Genomic DNA, 23,012 nt, shown 5'->3' with positions numbered 1-23,012 from the left:
TAAATTGCTACTTTGAAATGAAAATAAAAACCGAAATATTGATTTCATTATACTTGGTAAATCCTAGTTAATGCTTTCTTAGAGTTAAAATGATCATCTGCGAAAACTATTCTCTAGAGGAAGGAAAAGTAAATATTTATAAAGATGATTTATTTGTAAAATGTATGTAAGTACGACCCAGAATCATGCCAGTACCCCAGGTTAGCCTTCTGATCAGCTTCAGATCACAGCCAACTTTAAACTAGAGGTCGCTAAAGATGACTGAGCCAATTGGACAGCTGTCACAAACACCAGATTGTCTGTATTTGAAAGCCTCCAAATCTTGGTTTATACTGCTTGAGATGATCTTCATGTCTACTCAGTAATAGAAAGTTAGGCACGCTGGGGACATCAGACTAGTAATGATAATGTAATTTATATTGATATTAATAATGACTACTGTGTGCCAGGCATTGGACTAAGTATGTTATATGGGTTAATTTTTTATACCCTTGACAACAAGCTGAAAAAATAAATACAGTATTATTCCTACAACTTAGTTAATAATTGACAGTGAGAATTGAGTGCAACTCTGTTTTATTCCAAAGCTTTTGTTCTGAATTAACACATTCTAGGACTTTCATGATAACCTAACGTGGAGAAGAAGACTGATCCTGAAATATATTGTCAGGATTTCCATTAATAATTGTGATAAAATATTGACTTGTAAGGTTATAGTTCAAATATCTGGAAATTCTTGCACAAAAAGTACCCCATTCTCTAGTGATACTGGCTAAATAAGTGATAATCATTTGCTTGATGATAACCAATTGCTATATGAAGTTTTTATAGTTCATTTGATTGTTGATAAGGTTTTAATTGTATTGCTTTCTATTTTAGGCCTTGAACCGAAGACAATGATTGATTTAACTGAATTTAGAAATAGCAAAAGCTTAAAGCAACAGCAGTACAGAGCTGAAAACCAGATTCTTTTGAAAGAGGCAAGTGTGATGGTCAGTTAGTTATTTTCTGGTTGAACTAAAAAGAAATACTAATAATTTGTACTTTGTAGATTGAAAGTCTAGAGGAAGAACGACTTGATCTGAAAAAAAAAATTCGCCAAATGGCTCAAGAAAGAGGAAAAAGAGCTGCAACTTCAGGTATATCCAAATCTATATTTGCAGATATATTCCAAATCTTTAAAAGAATCATTGGAAAATGAATTGTCAGGAGCTGAAATCTTCTGTATTTTAGAAATATTAACATGGGTCTTCTACAAGTTTAATAAATGAAATGAAATAATGGCCTGATGAGAAGTATTTGAGTATCATTGGTTTCTATCCTAAATCTGAAACAGGTAAAAACAGAAAAATAAATAAACAGAAAATAAGTGAAAAGAAAACTTTAGAATCATCAACTTTTGAAAACTTCACAGTTGGTCTGTTAATTTCTAGGCAATTCCAATACATTGTGATCAATAATGATAGAATTTAGTAATTTCTACATTAATATATGTGGCTGTTAATATTTTTTCCTTTCCTTAAGAGCAATGCAGTGAAAACTTTTTGCAGATTATTCTTTTTAAGTAATGTTTTATTGAATAAAAATTAACTTTTTTATCTTACTTGGTATCAGGAGAATAATTGGTTTAGTTTTCTAATAGCCATTGCATTGCCTTTTTTTCAGACCATAGGGAAGGAATTTTTTTTTAACTTCACCCAAGTCCACAAGTGTCTGAATAACAGAGGGTTTTTTCATTGGTTGGTTTGGTTTGGTTTTGGTTTGTTTCGATTTTTTTAGCATCATGGTCTCTATATCAAAAAATTTCTAAAAGGAAAAACTCCATAATTTATTAACATATTAACTAGCTTACTCATTCATGGTTCTTAGCTATTTTATATGTCATTAAACTATTTTAGTAGTTATTAACAAACACTTTAATATAGAATAGGTAAAGAATGATAGAGAAGCTAAAAGTCATATTAGTTTCTCATATTATTAATATTAAAAGTGAGCTGTGGGGTGCCTGGGTGGCGGAGTTGGTTAAGGGTCTGACTCTTGATCTTGGCTCAGGTCATGATCACACAGCTCTTGAGATAGAGTCCCACAGTTCTTGAGCTCTGCACTGACAGCTTAGGGACTGCTTGGGATTCTCTCTGCCTCTCTCTCTGCCCCTTCCCCACTGGCACACACTCTCTCACAAAATAAATAAACTTAAAAAGAAGAATTAAAAGAAATAAGCTAGATTAGAAAGTGGTATAGGCTACATGTGGATCAAGGATTTTGGAAATAATTCTTTTGTTTGAGTTAGAACTTGATTTTACTTTTTAAGAATTAAAGGATTAGAATAATGGAGAACTCTTTTATGTTTCTAATTTGTTAATTCTTTTATGTGTAGGATTAACCATTGAGGACCTAAACCTAACTGAAAACTTTTCTCAAGAAAATAGAGTAGGAGAAAGGAAATTTGATTTTGCAAGCCTCAAAAATATAAGTGAAACACAATTAAAGGTAAACAGTATAAAGTGTTGTTATGGCAAAGAGAACGAAGAAAAATGTTATCAGTGCTTTCATTTCTGCCTCCCATATTTTATTTTGGACATTGCATCTTTTTGTAGTTGTTAAATAAAAAATAAAATGAAACTTTTTAAAATTTAAATAACCTGTTAATCCAAAGATTAATGAGACCTTATTTACTCTGAATATAGATTATGAGTTCAGATGAAATAGAGCTGCTGCATAGGAGACCTTCATTCAGTATTCCACAGTTATATCAGAATGGGCCAGAAGAGAATGTCACCATAGGATCATTATCAAGAATGTTATCTGAAATTCAACATAGTGTAGAAAGTGAAGTGGATCCTTTGGTCTCTTTAACTAAACATTCTTCATCCATACAAGTAAAAGATAATAATTCACCTCCAGAAATTATTACAATAAAGGAGATTTTTAAAGCACCATGTCTACAATCTTTAAGAAATCTAGAATCATTAGTCATTACCTTTAGTAGGAAGAGCCATGAAGAAATAGATGACTACTTATACTCTTTCTGACAACTCCATGAAGAATGTGTCTAGAAGCCATCAGGTTCTTGAGAAAACTAGTTTCACACAAAACGGTTCATCTTTACAAGCCCTATCAACAGCTTCCGACTTGATGGAGAAGTTATCACTTAGGCAAAAATCTGTGATAGTTTGTGAACAAATTCATGATAATAGGGCTGACATGGAAAAATCACAAGTAGCAACAGCAGAAGATGAACAGGTTCATACCCAGATAAAATATGCTGATACCAGTTTGAAAGAAGGTATAAGAAAGAGTGAAGTACCTTTACAGACAGAGGTTTTGAAAAGTGAACTTGAAGTTAATCTTCCAGATCCTGTGCCTATTACTGCACAATCAAAATCACCTCAGATAGATCCACTTGAAAATCTTATAGAACAGCTACAGAGAGAACTAGTATTTCTTAGATCTCAGGTGAGCTTTCCTCCAAATTACATTCCTGGGATCATTTTTTTATTAATGCCTTTTTAATGGCTTCTCTAACAAAGTTCTATAAAATAATAATTATAATAAGAATTTTTTGTTTGCATGTAACACTAATTTACACACACATTCGTTTTTAAAAAATCTAAAAATGCAGTAAATTTGATATGAAATCATTGACTTGCCTAATTTATTATTTCTTTAGAATGAAGTGCTAGCACAGGATTTATTGATCAAGGAAGCACAGAATAGAAATGCAGAAATAGAGCTTGAACGTCATAGAAGCCAGACAGAACAGGTAGTATAAAGACAGACCATTAAAAGAGTAGATTGTGGTACTAAAGACAAAAACTTCCATTATATTTTTCTCCCTTTTGTTGTAGGGGCGGGGATCACCATCTGTTTTACCTTTCAGATTTTATTTTTATTACTGCTGCTAGGTTTCTATAGCTTGTTTCTTGTGTGTTACACCTCAGCTGATCAAATTTTCTTAACTTGGAAACTATAAACTATTGGGATAGTTTGTAAAAAAAATAAATAAATAAATTTTATTCTTTATGTTCTTTACAGAATGAATTTCTTTCAAGAGAACTAATTGAAAAGGAAAGAGATTTAGAAAGAGGTAGAACAGTAATAACCAAATTTCAGAATAAATGTGAGTTACTATTATCTCTTATTTTTCGGTACTTATTTATCCTATACTGAAAACCATGGATCTAAAAGGATTTTAATACATTCTCTGTTTTCTAGTCTGTTTTTAACCTTTATTGTCTCCATAATACATAGACTTCTGTCTCATTCATCTGTTTGGTTTGCCTTGCTCTATTCGTTGTCAGAGAAAGTTATTAATCTGGATTTTTTGTAATGACAAATAAGTCAGTTTTTTTGTTGTCCAATAAAAGTTAAGTGAGAAAAACAAATTTAAAAGATTATTAATAAAGTGAAGGCAAAGTATGTTCATGATTTCTTTCTTTCAACTATGAAATATAAATATGTATATATTTATATATATGTGCATGTAATTTAATAAGGTATATCATTTAACTCAACTATTCACACATTGGATTTTAGTTAAAAAAGTTTTTACATTTATTTACATTTGTATTTCCAAATGGGTATTTTTTCTGTATATGAAATATTTGTTATTTGTATAGAATAGCATAAATTGTGAAGAAGGTAGTCACTGAATGAGAAAAATATGTCCTTTTAGTAAAAGAATTAGTTGAAGAAAATAAGCAACTGGAAGAAGGTATGAAAGAAATATTGCAAGCTATTAAAGAAATGCAGAAAGATCCTGATGTTAAAGGGGAAACATCTCTAATTATTCCTAGTCTTGAAAGACTAGTTAACGTAAGTTTTTTCATGTTAGTTTTGTTTTGTTGTTTCGTATTTTTAAGATGTTGTTCCACTGTTCTCCGGTCTTCATGGTTTATGATGAGATATTTATGGTCATTAGAGTCATTATTCTCCTGTTTGTTACATGTGGTTTTTCTCAGGTTGCTTTGAAAATTTCCTCTTTTATTTGGTTTTCACTAGTTTTACTATAATGTGCCTTGGTATGTGGGTAGGTATGTGAGTGTGCACATACATCTATGTATGTATGTGTATGTTTGGGGTTTGCTGAGCTTCTTGAATCTGTTTACTTATGCCATTTGTCACAATTGGAAAGTTTTCCACTTTATTTCTACAATATTTTTTCTGCCGCATTGTCTCTGGGACTCCAGTGACACATTAGACCTTTTGATATTGTCTCATAGGTTTTTGAGGCTTTGTTCATTTTTTCTTCTAATTATGTATCTTCTCCTGATTGGGTGATTGCTATGTATCTTTTTTTAAAAATTTATTTACTTATTTACTTTTAATTTACATCCCAGTTAGTTAGCATATAGTGCAAAAATGATTTCAGGAGTAGATTCCAGTGATTCATTCCCTATGTATAACACCCAGTACTCATTCCAACAGGTGTCTTCTTTAATGCCCCTTACCCATTTAGCCCATCCCCCTCTCCCGCAGCCCCTTCAGCAACCCTCAGTTTGTTCTTTGTATTTAAGAGTCTCTTATATATTTTGTCCCTCTCCCTGTTTTTATATTATTTTTGTCCTCCTTCCCTTATGTTCATCTGTTTTATATCTTTAATTGCACTAGTGAAGTCATACGGTATTTGTTTTTCTCTGACTTATTTCACTTAGCATAATACCCTTTAGTTCCATCTACATTGTTTGCAAATGGCAAGATTCCATTCTTTTTGATTGCTGAGTAATACTCCATTGTGTGTATATGTATGTATGTATATATACATATATATGTGTGTATGTATGTATATATATACACATATATATGTATATATGTGTATATATATACATACATACACACATATATATACACACCACATCTTCTTTATCCATTCATCCATCGATGGACATTTGGGCTCTTTCCATACTTTGGCTATTGTCAGTAGTGCTGCTATAAACATTGGGGTGCATGTGCCCCTTCAAAACAGCACACCTGTATCCCTTGGATATATATCTAGTAGTGCTGGGCTGTAGGGTAGTTCTATTTTTAATTTTTTGAGGAACCTGGCATACTGTTGTGCAGAGTGGCTGCACCTGTTTGCATTCCCACCAGCAGTGCAAAGAGATCCTCTTTCTCCGCATCCTCACCAGCGTCTATTATTGCCTGAGTTGTTAATTTTAGCCATTCTGACTGGTGTGAGGTGGTATCTCATTGTGATTTTAATATGTATTTCCCTAATGAGTGATATTGAACATTTTTTCATGTGTCTGTTAGCCATCTGGATGTCTTCTTTGGAAAAGTGTCTCTTTATGTCTTTTGCCCATTTCTTTACTGGGGTGAAGAATTTGTTTTTGGGTGTTGAGTTTGGTAACTAACTCTTTGGATTTTGGATACTAACCTTTTATATGACATGTCATTTGCAAATATCTTCTCCCATTCCGTTGGTTGCTGTTTAGTTTTGCTGATTGTTTCCTTCGCTGTGTAGAAGCTTTTTACCTTGATGAGGCCCAATAGTTCATTTTTGCTTTTGCTTCCCTTGCCTCCAGAGACCTGTTGAGTAAGAAGTTGCTGTGGCCAAGGTCAAAGGTCACTGATATTTTCCTCTATCATCTCCATTTTTGTTTCAAACATCAGCCTGAGACTTGTGAGACTTTTTTTTTTTTTTTTTTTTTTTTTTAATTTTTTTTTTCAACGTTTTTTATTTATTTTTGGGACAGAGAGAGACAGAGCATGAATGGGGGAGGGGCAGAGAGAGAGGGAGACACAGAATCGGAAACAGGCTCCAGGCTCCGAGCCATCAGCCCAGAGCCTGATGCGGGGCTCGAACTCACGGACCGCGCGAGATCGTGACCTGGCTGAAGTCGGACGCTTAACCGACTGCGCCACCCAGGCGCCCCTTGTGAGACTTTTTAAACAGAATTTGGAGTTCCCTTTGGCTGGTTATTTTCTTTCTGGAATTCCCATCTCACTTTCCTATGACTTTGGGCTCCATCTCTGGTGTTCTCAGCCAGAAAGATCACAGGTCACTACAACGAAGCCTGCCCACCCCACACCATCCCCTTCCCCCCCACAAAAGGAATATTCACTTTTCATTGGTTCTGTCTTCCAAGTTTTATCTCCAGAACCTTTAAATAGTTGTTTTTTGTATTAACTTGTTAAGCATGGGTCTTTTAGGACCTTATACCACAAACTTAGAAGTATAATAGAATGTAGTAAGAATATTTTAAATATTCCAGTGCTTACACATTGCTACAGGAATGTTAGCTATCAAATAATAAACTATTTATATTTACTATGTAGAGATTGGAGAATTCTACGGTATTAATGAGTGTTACATAAACTTGAATAAAATACACATTTTAAATTCTTAATATTTAAGGGGCGTCTGGGTGTTTCATTTGATTAAGTGTCCAACTCTTAATTTCAGCTTAGGTCATGATCTTTTTAATGTTTATTTACTTATTTTTAGAGAGAATGAAAGTGTTCGAGCAGGGGAGGGGCAGAGAGAGAGGGATTAGGACAGAATTCCTCTGCCAGTGCAGAGTCCATTTCAGACCTTGAATTCACAAACCCCCAGATTGTGACCTGAGCTGAAATCAAGAGTTGGACGCTCAACTGAGTGAGCCACCCAGGCGCCCCTAAGATCAAACTGTTTTCTGAGGGAAGCTCTACTTAGTAACCAAATACAAACAGAACAAATAGCCCAGGAAATCCTAATTTCGTCTATCTCAGTTGGCAGCTTCTGGTCTTCTCAGGACCCCTACTTCCAGAGATTTCATCTGCTTCTATCCTGGGTTGTCATTCTTTTTTCTGATTGGTATGCCCTCTGTGCAATTCACATGACCTTACCTGCTGTAAGAAATCTTCAGAATCAGTGATATGTTAGATATCTCTGCATTATGTACTTTATGTCACTTTCTATAGCCACAGGATATTCTTCAGTGCCTCTAATTACCATCTATTTTGACCTCATTTTACTAAGAGGCCATGTACAACATGGTGCTATTTGTCAGCAAGACAGTTAACTAGACTACCTTGTCGTCTGTCACAATACCTCCTTGCACCTACTTCTGTCTTCCTAGTATAACTTTTGAATTAGTATTAACTTATTTCTGTAAGGCCTTCTCTGATCTCCTTGGGATAAAGGCTTGCTTTTATAAAACTACTGCCGCAAGTTAAACTCTGGATCACCCTCCTGAGCAGGAGATTGCACTTGGTTTTACTCATCTTAACCTTCCTTGTCTTCTGCCTTCCTTTGTGAAGCTTTACTTTGCAATTAGCAGTTTTGTTATGTATAGTTTATTTTTTTATTTTTATTTTTTTAAGTTTATTTATCTCAAATTTATCCTGAATTGTGAGATCATGACCTGAGCCGAAATCAAGAGTCAGATGCTTAACCAACTCAGCCACCCAGGCGCCCCTAGTTTCTTTAAAATGCAAATATATTTATATGTATGTACTGTATAGATGTGTATGGGGTATATGTAAATTTATGTGTGCCATTGTTGGAGAATTAGGACCAGTGCAGCCTCTTGGAAAATATTTTACTATTTGACATGTTATTTTTGTTTATCCAACACCCTTAGATAATACTCTGTTACCATACTTTGCATTTTTATCATCTGTGCTTCAACTGTGTGGAGAGGAAGCAATAAAAAGTCATTTAATTAAATGTAGTAACTATTTTATTCTTTTGCTCGTTCTTTACGGGTGCTGCATAGTTTCAAAGTATTTGCATATAAGTTATCTCATCTTGACTGTATAAAAACTTTGTGAAGCAGACAGATCTAACATTACCTCTTTAGAGATAAGGAAAGTAAGGTATAAAGAATTTAATTCACTGCTGAGCTAGTAAGAGATTGGTTAGGATTTGAACCCTAGTCCTCTTATTCCCTTCCAGTTTTTCCAGTCTACCACTCTACTAAAATTAGGTAAATGTTTGTTAATTGTTTTAATGAGGTAATTACTATGCTTGGTAAATCTTATGTAAGTTAATCTAGAGTTTTGTAAATTTAGATTCCTAAATAAATGGATTTAGCATATTTCGTTATACCTGGCAGTGGGAACAGTAAAATGCTTAAATGTGAATTTTATTTACGGGTAATTTTTTAAATGATGATTTCAGTATTTTGCTTCACATTTCTTCAATATAATCTAAATATGTTAGGCTATAGAATCAAAGAATGCAGAAGGAATCTTTGATGCAAATCTGCATTTGAAAGCCCAAGTTGATCAACTTACTGGAAGGAATGAAGAATTAAGACAGGAGCTCAGGGAATCTCGGAAGGAGGCTATAAATTATTCTCAGCAGTTGGCAAAAGCAAATTTAAAGGTAAAACTTTTCTTAAATAATAGAAAATGCTAAGCATTATGAACATAGGCTTAATATGAAACTTAATTTTTTTAAAATCACTGAGAAAATGCCTCTTAAATTAATTCAACAATAAGAAAACTCCTTTTTGGAGTTTTCTTAATTAAGTGGGAAATAACTACTTTTATAATAAAAAAGAATACAAAAATTCTAAGTCTCTGCCTGGGTTTCTAAATAGAATTTGAAAGTATAATTTAATTAATGCCTGGTAGGGCATTCATACAGTTCCTTTTTAAAAATAATTCTGTACGAAGTATAAGTTACTGCTTTTAAATTTGTCTTTGGGTGTAAGAGATGTGTTTCTCATTTCTGAACTCTGTCTTTCCAGATAGATCATCTCGAAAAAGAAGCCATTCTTTTAAGGCAATCAGAAGGATCAAATGTTGTTTTTAAAGGAGTAGACTTACCTGATGAGATAGCACCATCTAGTGCCAATATTATTAATTCTCAAAATGAATATTTAATACGTATCTTACAGGTAGTAAAAATTTTGCATGTGAATAACAAAAGTAATTGATAACATGTTTTTAATTTAGTCTTCATACATTCTTTTGAGTTCTTAGAATATTAGCATTGAGGTATATTTTTATAGATTTTGATATTAAATGGAATTTGTAAATAAAAGAAATTTATTCTTCATCTGCATGAGAAGCATGTTGACATATCTTGTGCACATACAGGTCATATGAAATATATGATAGTAGAATAACATGCAGCAGCCAAAGTAGTAGTGTATAATTAAGGGGAGACCTTTTATTTAGTGTTGGTTGGATAAGCAATTCAAGTGAATAAAGTCTTGACAGAGCTTTTTGGTGAAATGATTAGAATTGTTCCTTTTTTGTGTTAACTACAAGAAAAAGGTTTTAAACCCAATTGTCTTTAATGTTTTTCTTCCCTTTATCTTGTAAAGTGTTAGTTAATCCATTAGTGAATTAGGAAGGGAAGTGCTTGCCCTGTTTGTCATTTTTGCTGTCTATATTGTGGTCATTGTGAATGGCCTAATGAGAGGTGCTTTTCGTTATTTCATTTGAAGTGTAAATACCCATAACATTATGTCCAATAAAAATATAATTATAAGGGTGCCTGGATTGACCGTCCAACTCTTGGTTTCAGCTCAGGTCATGATCTCATGGTTTTTGAGTTCAAGCCCTGCATCAGGCTGTATGCACACAGCACAGAGCCTGCTTCAGATCCTCTGTCTCCCTCTTTGCCCCTCCCCTGCTCACACTTGCACTCTCTGTCTCTCAAAAATAAATAAATGTTAAAAAATTTTTAAGGAAATATAATTACAAAAATGTATTTGAAATCAATGAAAATACATTTTTGATTATAAGCACTACTGTTTCCATCTCCTAGATGATCCATTTGTAACTGTACTTGAGTTCTGATTATCAAATACTTGTTTCTGTATTTGGAAATTAATCTTTTTTTGAAAATTAGAATTTGTGTGTTATCTAAGTCAGGGAGGGACAACCTTACCACTTACTAGAACATTACTTTATAGTGCACGTTATATTACTACTTCTAAGTTTATAACTTTAGCAAATTTTTTTTAAGTTTATTTATTTTGAGAGAGACGGGGAGTAGAGAAGGGGCAGAGAGAGCAGGAGAGAGAGAATCCCAAGCAGGCTCCATGCTGTCAGTGAGGAGCCCGACATGGGGCTCGAACTCATGAACTGTGAGATCGTGATCTGAGCTGAAATCAAGAGTCAGATGCTTAACCAACTGAGCCACCCAGGCACCCCTTAGCTCTTTATAACTTATTCTCCTGCAGTATAGGACACTGTCAACAAGTAATGACAGTATTGTCATGTTGCTTGAGATGAAATTCATTTTTTTTTTATCTTTATAGAAAAAAAAACATATGAGAGGTATTGTGGTAGATTAGGGAGCACGTATTGGGACTCTGAAAACCTGTTCATAGTGGCAAAACAGGTACTTGGACTCCCATACCTAGGAGTGATGGACATAGCCAAAGCCTTTAGAGTCATGACCTGATTTCAGGTGTTCGATCTGCATGTAAATATAGCATCTGACACCAAGTTTGCCATATTATATATGCTTAGAAATGATTACCAAGTGTAGTGGTGATGAGTTTTTTAATGTTAAGCTAATCTTCCCAAGTCTCTTTCTTCATTTATAAAATGAAATAATTGGAAAGGACATTTGAATAGAGGCATGAACAGTTAAGTTCACAAAAGGGTCTGTGAGGCTGAGTGGACTGGAGGTAAGTTTGTAGCCATTGTATCTGATAATTTATATGGTTACGGAAACTAACAAATATGATAAAAATAATGTTACCAATTTTATAGTACTTCTTTTTAAACATATTGCCTCATTCCATATGCCTTAAACTAAGATGTTCAAAATAGTATAGAAATTATCTGAGCTGCTAATGGATTTGGTAACTATTCTCTTCTATATATTTTTCTGTAATCTTGTCAGATTATGAATTTATACTTTCAAATATAAAATATATTCTTATTCTTTTTTAATCCTTATTTCTAAACCAATTTTTAGGAACTAGAATATAAAGAAAATAAATTAAAAAATTTAGAAGATTCTCTTGAGGACTATAACAGAAAATTTGCAGTAATTCGTCATCAACAGAGTTTATTATATAAAGAATATCTAAGGTATAAATGTTAACAAAACTTTATAATTTGGTTGTAGTATGTTCTTATTAATGATGAAACTAATGTAAGGGAATACTTAGATATTTTGTTTTACCCTTCCCTCATACCTCTTTCCTCCTACTTTATGTCTTAGTTTCCTTATCTATAAATTTCTGAGATAGTAATGCCTTTTTCATAGGGTTGTTATAAAATTTAATTAAATTGTTACATAGAAATGCTCAGATATGAGCATTTGGTAAGTGTCCTGGCACATGAATATTTTGTAAATGTCAGCTGTTAGCATCATTCTTCATCATCACTGTCAGCATTATTGATATATATCCATTGAGACTATTACATTTCTCCGTATCTCTGCTATTTCATCTGTATCAACAGAAAAATTTTCTTATTAGTCATTAGAATACCTGAGCAAAGGTGATTTAAACATGAAGGGTAATTATTATGTGATCTAACAAGAAACCCAAAGCTAATTATAGGGTAGGTCATGTTTAGGGGTTGTTATTATCTCCTATTATAGTTTATAAAACAGATGCAGGAGTTCAAGAAAGATGGAGTCATGCCCGCTGAAGAAGAGGCAATTTTTTTTCCACATGACTTTTCATTTTTAGATAAAACATTTTTTCCAAAGTCTTCTAGCAGAGCAGATTTTGACTCAGATCACTTTAGCCAGAGTTGGGCCAATGAGCTGTCCGAGTCCTATGTTCAAGTCCAAACCATTCAGTGGCAAAGAGAATGAACGATGTCACTGTAATTTGTTTATGCTGACTGGATTTCTGGTGACTGGAATGTCTCTTGGGTGGGCAGCAGTATCTTACACACCTTTTCAGTCAAATGATTTCTAATAATGTTTGTATTCTATATTTTGCAAGTATTTAAATTAACACTGAAGCTTAAGACTAGGGTCTGAAAATTGAGAACTAATTTCCAGAATTACTTTGGAGTGTTGATTATTTTCCTATTTTCTGTTTTCAATAAATTGTTTATAAGATCCATCATCATTTGTTATATTGTAACAGTTGTAGAGTTGTGATTCATGGAATAATGAAAGTAACTTGATAATTTCTTTACACTGCATTTATTTAATAAAAATATAATTTACAGGCTAAATCCTTTTGGAATGGAATTTTGAGTTATTCTGTTATCGGATACCAGTAGCTATGATGTCTGTTATTTCATGAAAACTTTAAATTTCCATAATTTAAAGTTATCTTTTTCTGTAAATATTAGGTGTATTATATTGTCATTTTTTATTTTAAGTGAAAAGGAGACCTGGAAAACAGAATCTGAAACAATGAAAGAGGAAAAGAAAAAACTTGAGGATCAAATCCAACAAGGTGCTATAAAAGTAAAAGAATATAATGTGAGTAAAAACCCTTCAAAATCAATATATACTATTGTACAAATTAAGATAGCTACGTTCACTAAGTAATGTAAACGTGTCTTTGTGCAGAATTTGCTTAGTGCTCTTCAGATGGATTCGGATGAAATGAAAAAAACACTTTCAGAATATAGTAGAAAAATTACAGTCTTGCAAGTGAATGAAAAGTCACTCATAAGACAATATACTACTTTAGTAGAATTGGAGCGACAGCTTAGGAAAGAAAACGGGAAACAGAAGAATGAATTGATATCAATGGAAGCTGAAGTTGGTGAAAAAATTGGACGTTTGCAACGATTTAAGGTACATCTGATTTTTTTTTTTTTTTTACTCTATGAAAACTTTCAGTTATGAGGAAGAGAGGATCATACAATGAACAGCCATCTCCTGGATTAATAGTTAACATCTATTAACATTCTGCCATAATTGTTTCATCTGTTTTTTGTAGGAATAAATTGTAGACATTTCTTCCCTAAATATTTTAGTGTGCATTTCTAAAAAAGCCTTTTTTTGTTTACATAACCACAAACTTTATCACATCTAACAAAATTGGCAATAATTGCCTCACATTATCTAATGTCCCGACCATATTCACATTTCCTCCATTATCCCAGGATCCAGTTAAGGACCCTGTGTTGTATTTGGGTATTACATTCATAAGTCTTTATTTTTTTTCATGTCTTCAATATTCATAGAATCTCCCCTGTTTTTTTTTTTCTCTTTGTGAAAAATGTTGAAGATTCATGATTATTTTCTTTTGTAATTTTGTTTGTTCATCTGTTTGTTATTTACTAAAAGCTTTGAAGCCTTGTTTATGTCAGATTAAATGTTTTTTGACAAGAATATTCCATCAGTAATGCTTTGTACTTTAGAAGTAATTATTTATATTGCATCACTTCAAGAGATGGAATGTCTGGTAGTCCCGTGTTTAGTGAGTGATTATTATCTTAAGGGGGAGACAGCCATATATCTCTATTATAAAGTGATTTAGTTAACTGGTGATATTTTGGTCCATGCAAATAACCAATTCTTTGTTAGTGCTCATAATGGGTTTAGCATCCACTGATGATTGTTGTTACCTGACTCAGTTATTTCATTAGAGTTGCAAACATTATTTTTCTAGTTATATTATACTTTCTACACTTATTAGCAGATATTCTTTTATAAAATATAGAGCTTTTCTTCATTAGCCCAGCCTATTCGGTTATTTTGAAGTATAGTTCCTACTAGAAAGGCAAGACAAAAGCTTCCTCCTCTCCTTTTAATGACTAGTCTTCAGAAATCAGAGTTGATATACTCTGCTTCTTCTACCTGTTTGCCCAACTTCCCCATCTTTCTCTTCTTTCAGTATCATTACAGACTAACACACTTAGTCATTATTTGTCTTCATTTTGGCCAATGGGAGCCCTTTAAATTTTTTTTTTTTTTTACATTTTATTTATTTTTGAGAAACAGAGTGAGACAAAGCGTGAGCGGGGGAGGGGCAGAGAGAGAAGGAGACAGAATCTGAAGCAGGCTCCAGGCTCTGAGCAAGCAGTCAGCACAGAGCCTGATGCGGGGCTTGAACCCACAAACTGTGAGATCATGACCTGAGCCGAAGTCGGATGCTCAACCGACTGAGCCACCCAGGCGCCAATGGGAGCCCTTTAAAGCTAGTTCTTGTTTCCTTTTGACAAGTATCCAGTAGTCTTTGAACCAAGCCTCAAATGTTGGTTTCTTTTCTGGCACAACAGGATATCCAAGATTTACATTGTATACTTTAATCCAGACTTGGAATAAACCATTTCTCTAAAGAACTCTGGTTATTTTTAGTGGTAAAGGCATTTAGAGGCCCAAACTGGTCACTAGGTGTTATTGCTCTTGAAATGTCATTGCTACTAGTCCTTTTCAGTGAGCAAGTTAGGAAAATATGTGTATATTTAAAACATGAGTTCATACTGTTATCTCCACATTTCAGATTTAACATAGTGGGGTTTAGGAAATAGTATGGAGTTTTTACTAACATTTGATTTTATACTCATATTACTTTTTTCTTACATGGAAATCTGTTATTAATATTAAAATAATTATTCTGTAATATTTACACAATAATTTGAAGATAATCTTGCATTGGTATTAGCAATAACAACAGCAATTAGTTTAAAATATCTTTATAGTTCTTGGGGTGCCTGGGTGGCTCAGTCTGTTAAGCATCCAACTCTTGGTTTTGGCTCAGGGCATGATCTCACGATTTTGTGAGTGCAGGCCCCACATCAGGCTCTGTGCTGACAGTGAGGAGCCTGCTTGGGATTCTCTCCCTCCCTCTCTCTCAGCCCCTCCCCTGCTCACTCTGTCTCTTTCTCAAAATAAATAAATAAACCTAAAAAAATTTTAATTTCCTTATACTTCTTATTTTCCTTAGAATATCTTTCAGTAGGATGTATAGTCAAGGTAATATATTCTACAGTAACTTGAAATAATTCTCCTCCTTTTGAGGTTATACTATAAATTTGATGTATAATTAGGCTCATTTGTTTTGCATTTGTCTTCAAACTCATAGTTACTTTTAGTTTCTTTTTTAAAATTGATTTGAATATATGAAACATTTGCATCTTTTAAACATGTAGTCAGAGAAATCTTACTTCTGTCCCTGTACCTTTGACTCCATTCTGCCCTAACTGCTACAGGTAACTGATCATCTTTTTAATGTTTCTTTTCGAAGATATTAACAGACACAAGAAGTTGCATGCTGTGTGTACTCTTCTACACCTTGCTTTACATCTTGTCTTATATAGTTTATTTTAAGCATGTACATGTTCAGTTTACATATCCAAATTTACATAGGATCATATAAACACATAAGCGTTCAAAGTAAAATTAAAATGAAGTTGAGTTCCTTTTAAGGATAGTAATAAGTGAAATTGTCATGCTAACAAACTTACTTTCAATATGATCTTAAAGCTGAATCCTGATGCAAAAAGGAACTTGTTGAATAATTAAAGCTGTTTTTATTTGTACATGTGATAAGGACATTTTGAGTCTTTTTAAAAAATTTTTTTAGTGTTTATTTTGAGAGAGGGAGAAAGAGAGAGTGCGTGAGCGAGGGGGGGGGGGGGAGCAAAGAGAGGGGGAGACACAGAATCCGAAGCAGGCTCCAGGCTCTGAGCTGTCAGCACAGAGCCCAATGCAGGGCTCGAACTCACGAACTGTGAGATGATAACCTGAGCCGAAGTCAGACGCTGAACCAACTGAGCCACCCAGGTGCTCCAGGACATTTTGAGTCTTAAGAAATGTACTTGTTTTTTACTTTTGTGCTTTCCTGAAGTATTGCAAATATAGTGAGTGTGTGAGATAGAAGGGGAAAAAAGAACTAGAATGTTCTTCTGTTCAACCTGACTATTCGACCTGGATTTGGGGAGATAGTACACAACAATTGGAAAGCTGAAAATTGGATATTTTTAGGAGATGGGAAATAGGAAACCCCTCCCCACACAAAGAATGTGTGAAATCAGATTCTAAGAGTAAGGTAGAATTATGTATATTTACTTAAATGAAAAGAAGCTATCAAAATGAGACATGAAGCACTACCACAAATATTTCTCCCTCATTGCTATCCTTCACAAGAAATGGTAACTGTAGTTCTTTATCTTCCTCACTTTATAAATTTGGTTATTCCTTGCACTACTTCGTCAACTTTAGAGAGAAAAGTTCAGATGTTTCTTTGTAGTGTTAATACAGAGTCTTCGAGTAGTGAATTTTTATAATTGTACAGCTGATGAGTAGAATGTAAAACAAGTAACTAAAGTCATTGGTATTATTAGAGACAGCTAATTGAGAGAAAATTTTTCTCACTAAGTATTGTTTCTTTCATGTGAATAAAAGGTTTTCTCTTTTATTACAAAACTAGTCTGTGTAACTATAATAAGCAGAAATAGGTAAATTGTAATGTGGTAAATCTAATTTTGCCATTCAGCTAACTAAAAGCAAGTTCTTTTTAAGCTTATGAAATTTAGAAAAGCCATCCAGAGGTACATTCTTTTTTTTTTTTTTTTAATACAATTTATTGTCAAACTGGCTAACATACAGTGTATATAGTGTGCTCTTGGTTTTGAGGGTAGATTCCTCTGATTCATCGCTTACATGCAACACCCAGTGCTCATCCCAACAAGTGCCTTCCTCAATGCCCATCACCCATTTTCCCCTCTCCCCCACCCCCATCAACCCTTAGTTTGTTCTCTGTATTTAAGAGTCTCTTACAGTTTGCCTCCCTCCCTCTGTTTGTAACCATTTTTTCCCCTTCCCTTCCCCCATGGTCTTCTGTTAAGTTTTTCAAGTTCCACATATGAGTGAAAACATATGGTATCTGTCTTTCTCTGCCTGACTTATTTTACTTAGCATAATACCCTCCAGTTCCATCCACGATGCTGCAACTGGCAGGATTTCATTTTTTCTCATTGCCAAGTAGTATTATTCTGGGTGATACATATTTTCTTGCTGCTGTGTATTATGCTTTTCTGAAATTGAATTTCATTTTACTATGATAGTTATGAAAGGATTTCCTTTTTTTTTCATTTTTATTATGATTTAAAATTTCTAAATAGTACTATTTCTTCTACTAAAGAAATGAATAATTATTGTAATATTTTTAATACATAAGAAATCTTTTCTTCAGTGATTCTAAAATCTGTTTTGCTTTCAGCTATATTATCTTATCCTTCTGAAAAGTGGCTAGTACTTCACTAGGAAAAAATATACCAACTTGACTCAGTGTGTCTTTGTTTACATAGGAAATGGCCATTTTCAAGATTGCAGCTCTGCAAAAAGTTATAGATAATAGTGTTTCTTTGTCTGAGCTAGAATTGGCCAATAAACAGTACAATGAACTGACTGCGAAATACAGGGACATCTTGCAAAAAGATAATATGCTTGTTCAAAGAACAAATAACTTGGAACACTTAGAGGTAAGTGTATATAGTCCTTGAACCTTGTAATATTAGCTGTTCCTCTTGGGTGCTATCTGTAGGTGCGGAATGACTTCATCCTTTCATCCTCCTTAGTCCATTTGCAGAATTTTATTGAATCAAGACGCTTAACACCAGGCACTTAAAAAAGAAACAGAAGCATGAACCAGACAGGTTACAGATGATTGTAACCGAAAGAGGAGGCGTCATTAAGTACCCATCCTTCTCTCTTCCCCCTGATCCCAGTGCAACTTATTTTCTTGTACCCCTTGGTTTATGTTTCTTGGGATGGATATAGCCGAGATGGCTCTTCCTGACCCTGGATGAGCTGTGGAAATCCCCATCCTTTCTAACTGTACAGATAAGGAAAATAGGATGAAGTATCACATATTCAAACAGTCTGTGGATATGGCCCAGAACCCTTGTCGTCCTCTTCTAGCCACTTGACCTCCATACCTTTAACGCAAGCAAAACCAGCTCCTGATTTGTTCATCTTCCTCTTCAGAAATAGGGGCTTGTGTCTTTTGACATCTTCTCTTTTGTGATCTTCTCCTAGGAGTGGAATGAGGTCTGATTTTGTTAGCTTCATAGATTTTACTTGCTTAGAGGGACACATTCAATAAAACACCCAAATGTTATTTTGAATAGCTTTGAATGACTCCTATAAAAATATCTGAGTGATTTATTAATACTAACTAGCAATAATCATGATCAGTTTACTTTTTACTGTTTTGCCAAAGGGAGATGATTATGTTAATTTTTGTAGAAAATTTTGAATATTTAGGTGTGGTAATAATTTATTTTTCCCCATTTTTCATGTCCTTTGCACGCTTCCTCTGTATGATTTTAGAATCCATGTAAGAAAAAAAAAACCAAGAAAATCCATGTAAGAAATATATTATGTAGATAACAGCAATGAGTAATTTTTAACTTATTTATCTATTTTTCCAAAGAATATTTTTCATCTTTCCTTAAAATTAAAAAAAAAAAATACGTTTGTGTTATATTCTTTCCCGCATCTCGATTATAATTCTGAGTATATTTTTATCCCTATTGACAATGTGTCAGTTTTATTCTTTTTTTTTTTTTTTTAACGTTTTTTTTTTTTTTTTTTTTTTTTATTTATTTTTGGGACAGAGAGAGACAGAGCATGAACGGGGGAGGGGCAGAGAGAGAGGGAGACACAGAATCGGAAACAGGCTCCAGGCTCCGAGCCATCAGCCCAGAGCCTGACGCGGGGCTCGAACTCACGGACCGTGAGATCGTGACCTGGCTGAAGTCGGACGCTTAACCGACTGCGCCACCCAGGCGCCCCCAGTTTTATTCTTTATTATGTGTATTGTGGTAGCCCTTACTCTATCCCTATCTCCTGTGTTACCTCCTCCTTACTTCCACCACTATGGTCATTCTAAACATGAATCTGACCATGGGACAACGCCTTTGCTTCACACCTATCAATCACTGTCAGCCACTTAAAGAATAAAAGCCAAATTCCTTTTGTGATTAGCCCCCACTTACCTCATGTCATCTCCTGTGGTGCTCTAAGTACTTTTACAATTTGTTTTTGAAATTGAACTACCAGTTTGCTGGGACACAGTGTTTTTTCTCATATATATATTCTTATGTACCTGCTGTTTCCTTGTCTCGAAAGCCCTCCCAGGGCTCTCCACTTATGTGCTCAGTGAATTTCTATTCATGTTTAAAACTTTGTTCAGGGGCACCTGGGTGGCTCAGTCAGTTAAGCATCTGACTTCGGCTCAGGTCATGATATCTCAGTTCGTGAGTTTGAGCCCCACATTGGGCTCTGTGCTGACAGCTCGGAGCCTGGAGCCTGCTTTGGATTCTGTGTCTCTTCCTGTCTCTGCCTCTCCCATAATAAATAATATAAATAAACATTAAAAATGTTATATATAACAAATAAACATTAAATAAATAATAAACATTAAAGTAATAAACTCAATAATAAATAAACATTAAAAAAAGAAAAACCTTTGTTCAGACACTGTCTTTTTTTCTGAAGCATCTTTCTTTATAGAACAAAGTCTCTCTGTCTATATTCTCTATCTTGTACCTGTTTCTGCTATTTATATCACATAATAAGAGTGTTTGTATGTCTCCATCCCCTACTGGAATATATTCTTGATATCAGGAATTCTATTTAATTCACTTTTATGTGTTTAGTACTTCCTCTTTGGCACACAGAACTAATAAATGTTGACCTCGAGAGAGTTATTAATGGTGTAGAGCCATGGTGCAAAGGTCATCAGATGTGGTGATTAGGAAATTGTTGATGCCTTTCAAGAGTAAAGTTCCTTTTTTCTTTTTTTTAAATTTATTTATTTTGAGAGAGCGAGAGCAGGGGAGGGGCTGAGAGAGAGCAAGAGAGAGAGAAGCCCAACCAGACTTCATGCTCAGCGAAGAGCCCAATGCAGAGTTCAGTCTCACAATTGTCAGATATGACCTGAGCTGAAATCAAGAGTTGGCCACTTAACTGACTGAGCCAACCAGGAGCCCCAAGGGTAGACTTTATTGAGAGTAAAAGTGGTAAAAATCAATTTTCAGAATATAAAGAGACTGGATGATAAGAAAATGCAAAAACTGAATGGGTGGGGGTGATAAGGCAACAGAAAAACTAGAAATCTGATGATAGAAGTAAAAAGAAATTAGATACAGGTTGAAGTAGGATCAAGAGAAGGATTTATTTTATCAACTGTTTTTTTTTTTCTTTTTTTTTAAACAGGCCAATGAAGTTTGAGGGTAGAGGGAAAGAAAATTTAGAGCAAATAGGGAGAGGTCAATTGAAGATTCTAGAGGTGGGTGGTAAAAGTGTGGGTGCAGGGCACCCCACCGAGGGCAGGGGAATAAGAATGGCATCTGGAGCAAGACCAGAGTTCTTGAAAGTCTGGAAGTAAGAGGGAAAAAAAGGTAGAAAGATGTTAAAACCTCTAAGCCCTCTTTTTTTTTTTTTCCCCTATGTATTTTCAGTATCTAGAACGGGGTTGTAATTGTGCACATTACCAGAAAGTCACATTGTATTCCCTTATCTTGCTTTTTTATCATAACGTCCTCTTAAAAAAAATAAATAAAACCTCATTATCCTGTTATTCTTCATAAAATGTATTATGTAACATTGTATTATGTATTGGCTTCTTTTCCAACTACCCCCTGCCCAACACAAGTTCTAGGACAGAATTTCTTTATATGATTCAAGGGCTTAGAATACCTGGCATATAGTTAGTATTCTGTTTGTTAAAACAAAGAGTAAATGAGCATATTAAATTTATGTGCCAACTCCTACATTTTTGTGTCCAGTCTGCCTTTTCGGTACTGTAATGGGATTATCTATTTTACAAATCCTGTTTCAAGAGGATCTCAAATTTAACATATCCAGAATGTCTGTTTCTCTCATAGTTGTTTCCGTTTCAATAGGTGCTGCTGTTACCTACTCCATGAAGGCAGATACCTTAGAGTTACTTTCTGTCATTCCTTTCCCCTGTCATTTTTATTTCCCAAATGTAATTCATTCATATGTGTGTCCTCTTTTCTCCATCTTCACTGCTGTGACCCTACTCATCAGGATTTTATATTTTCTTAATTTTGATTTCTCTGCTTACCCCTTTATTTATTCTCCACATTGCATTCAGAATGGTTGTTTAAAACGTCCTCCTTAAAGAAGCTCCTGGGTGGCTCAGTCAGCTAAGCATCCGACTTCAGCTCAGGTCATTATCTCGCAGTTCGTAAGTTCAAGCCCTGCTTTGGGCTCTGCTGACAGCTGAGTCTGGAGCCTGCTTTGGATTCTGTCTCTCCCCCTCTCTGCCCTTCCCCTGCTCATGCTCAGTCTCTTTCTCAAAAATAAACAAACATTAAATTAAAAAAAAAAACAAAAACAAAAATACTTCCTCCTTAAGATGTTTAAATGATTTCCTATTATATATTAAGTTAAATTCTAGTTCCTTATCTTGACATACCATGCCCTGCCTGGTATGACCCCCTATTATCACTCCAAGTTTATCTTATACCACTCGTCACTGTTATTTTTGCTGTCTGTGCTTAAGTCCTCTAATGCCCCAAACTCAGTCCTCCATCAGAGCATCAGGGTTTATCAACACATAGCTCTTCTCTCTGGCTGGCTTCTTGTCAACACTGGCTCCTTGAGCCCTTGGGTGGCTCAGGTGGGTAAGTGTCTAGCTCTTGATTTTGGCTCAGGTCATGATCTCACAGTACATGGGTTTGAGCCTTCTTTAACCTTTCTATCTTGATATGGTTCCTTTTATTTTGCTCTGGATCCATACTCTGTTTCTTTCTAGATCTTTACATTCTTAGAGTTTTTGGTTTGCTTACCTGTTCACTGTCTTCTGCCTTCCATACCCTCCCCAACTCCTGCTACACACAGATAACCACAGATGCTAAATGGTGAGGCCTGTGAAGGCCAGTATTTTGTCTGTTTCTTTCCACCGTGGACATGAAGGACAGCACCTGACATGATGGTGTGCTAGTGATGCTCGGTAACTGTGTGAGAAACTCTAAGCATTCCAGCTTGGCCAAAGTGAACATAGCAGAAGCTAATATTCGGAAGTCACATATTGGATATATTTTGATTATTTTAACATACTTTCTTTATATATGTGTGTGTGTGTATACGTGTGTTTGTATATGTATGTGTGTATATATTACGTGTAGGGAAGCTCCTAATTTTGTTTAAAAAAACC

At 34.5% G+C, this 23,012-nt stretch overlaps 1 protein-coding gene across 2 annotated transcripts in view; it reads left to right on the top strand.

Annotated features, from left to right (window-relative positions):
- Positions 1-23,012, top strand: part of CEP290 (centrosomal protein 290) — a 92,450-nt gene that overhangs the window by 21,419 nt on the left and 48,019 nt on the right. Inside the window, exons 6-17 of one of the 2 annotated variants that reach the window (XM_042947304.1) lie at positions 880-980; positions 1,052-1,139; positions 2,378-2,490; positions 3,671-3,763; positions 4,036-4,120; positions 4,676-4,815; positions 9,146-9,310; positions 9,678-9,827; positions 11,870-11,985; positions 13,243-13,345; positions 13,436-13,666; positions 18,130-18,303. In XM_042947304.1, the coding sequence (XP_042803238.1) occupies positions 880-980; positions 1,052-1,139; positions 2,378-2,490; positions 3,671-3,763; positions 4,036-4,120; positions 4,676-4,815; positions 9,146-9,310; positions 9,678-9,827; positions 11,870-11,985; positions 13,243-13,345; positions 13,436-13,666; positions 18,130-18,303 (1,559 nt within the window). The remainder of the gene's footprint in view (positions 1-879; positions 981-1,051; positions 1,140-2,377; positions 2,491-3,670; positions 3,764-4,035; positions 4,121-4,675; positions 4,816-9,145; positions 9,311-9,677; positions 9,828-11,869; positions 11,986-13,242; positions 13,346-13,435; positions 13,667-18,129; positions 18,304-23,012) is intronic. The other variant, XM_042947303.1, reaches the window with a different exon arrangement.

The sequence above is a fragment of the Panthera leo genome, chromosome B4 (genome assembly GCF_018350215.1).
Source record: "Panthera leo isolate Ple1 chromosome B4, P.leo_Ple1_pat1.1, whole genome shotgun sequence".
Taxonomy (NCBI): Eukaryota; Metazoa; Chordata; class Mammalia; order Carnivora; family Felidae; genus Panthera; species Panthera leo.
The sequence above is the reverse complement of the archived record's forward strand: the minus strand, read 5'-3'. Positions and strand labels throughout refer to the sequence as shown.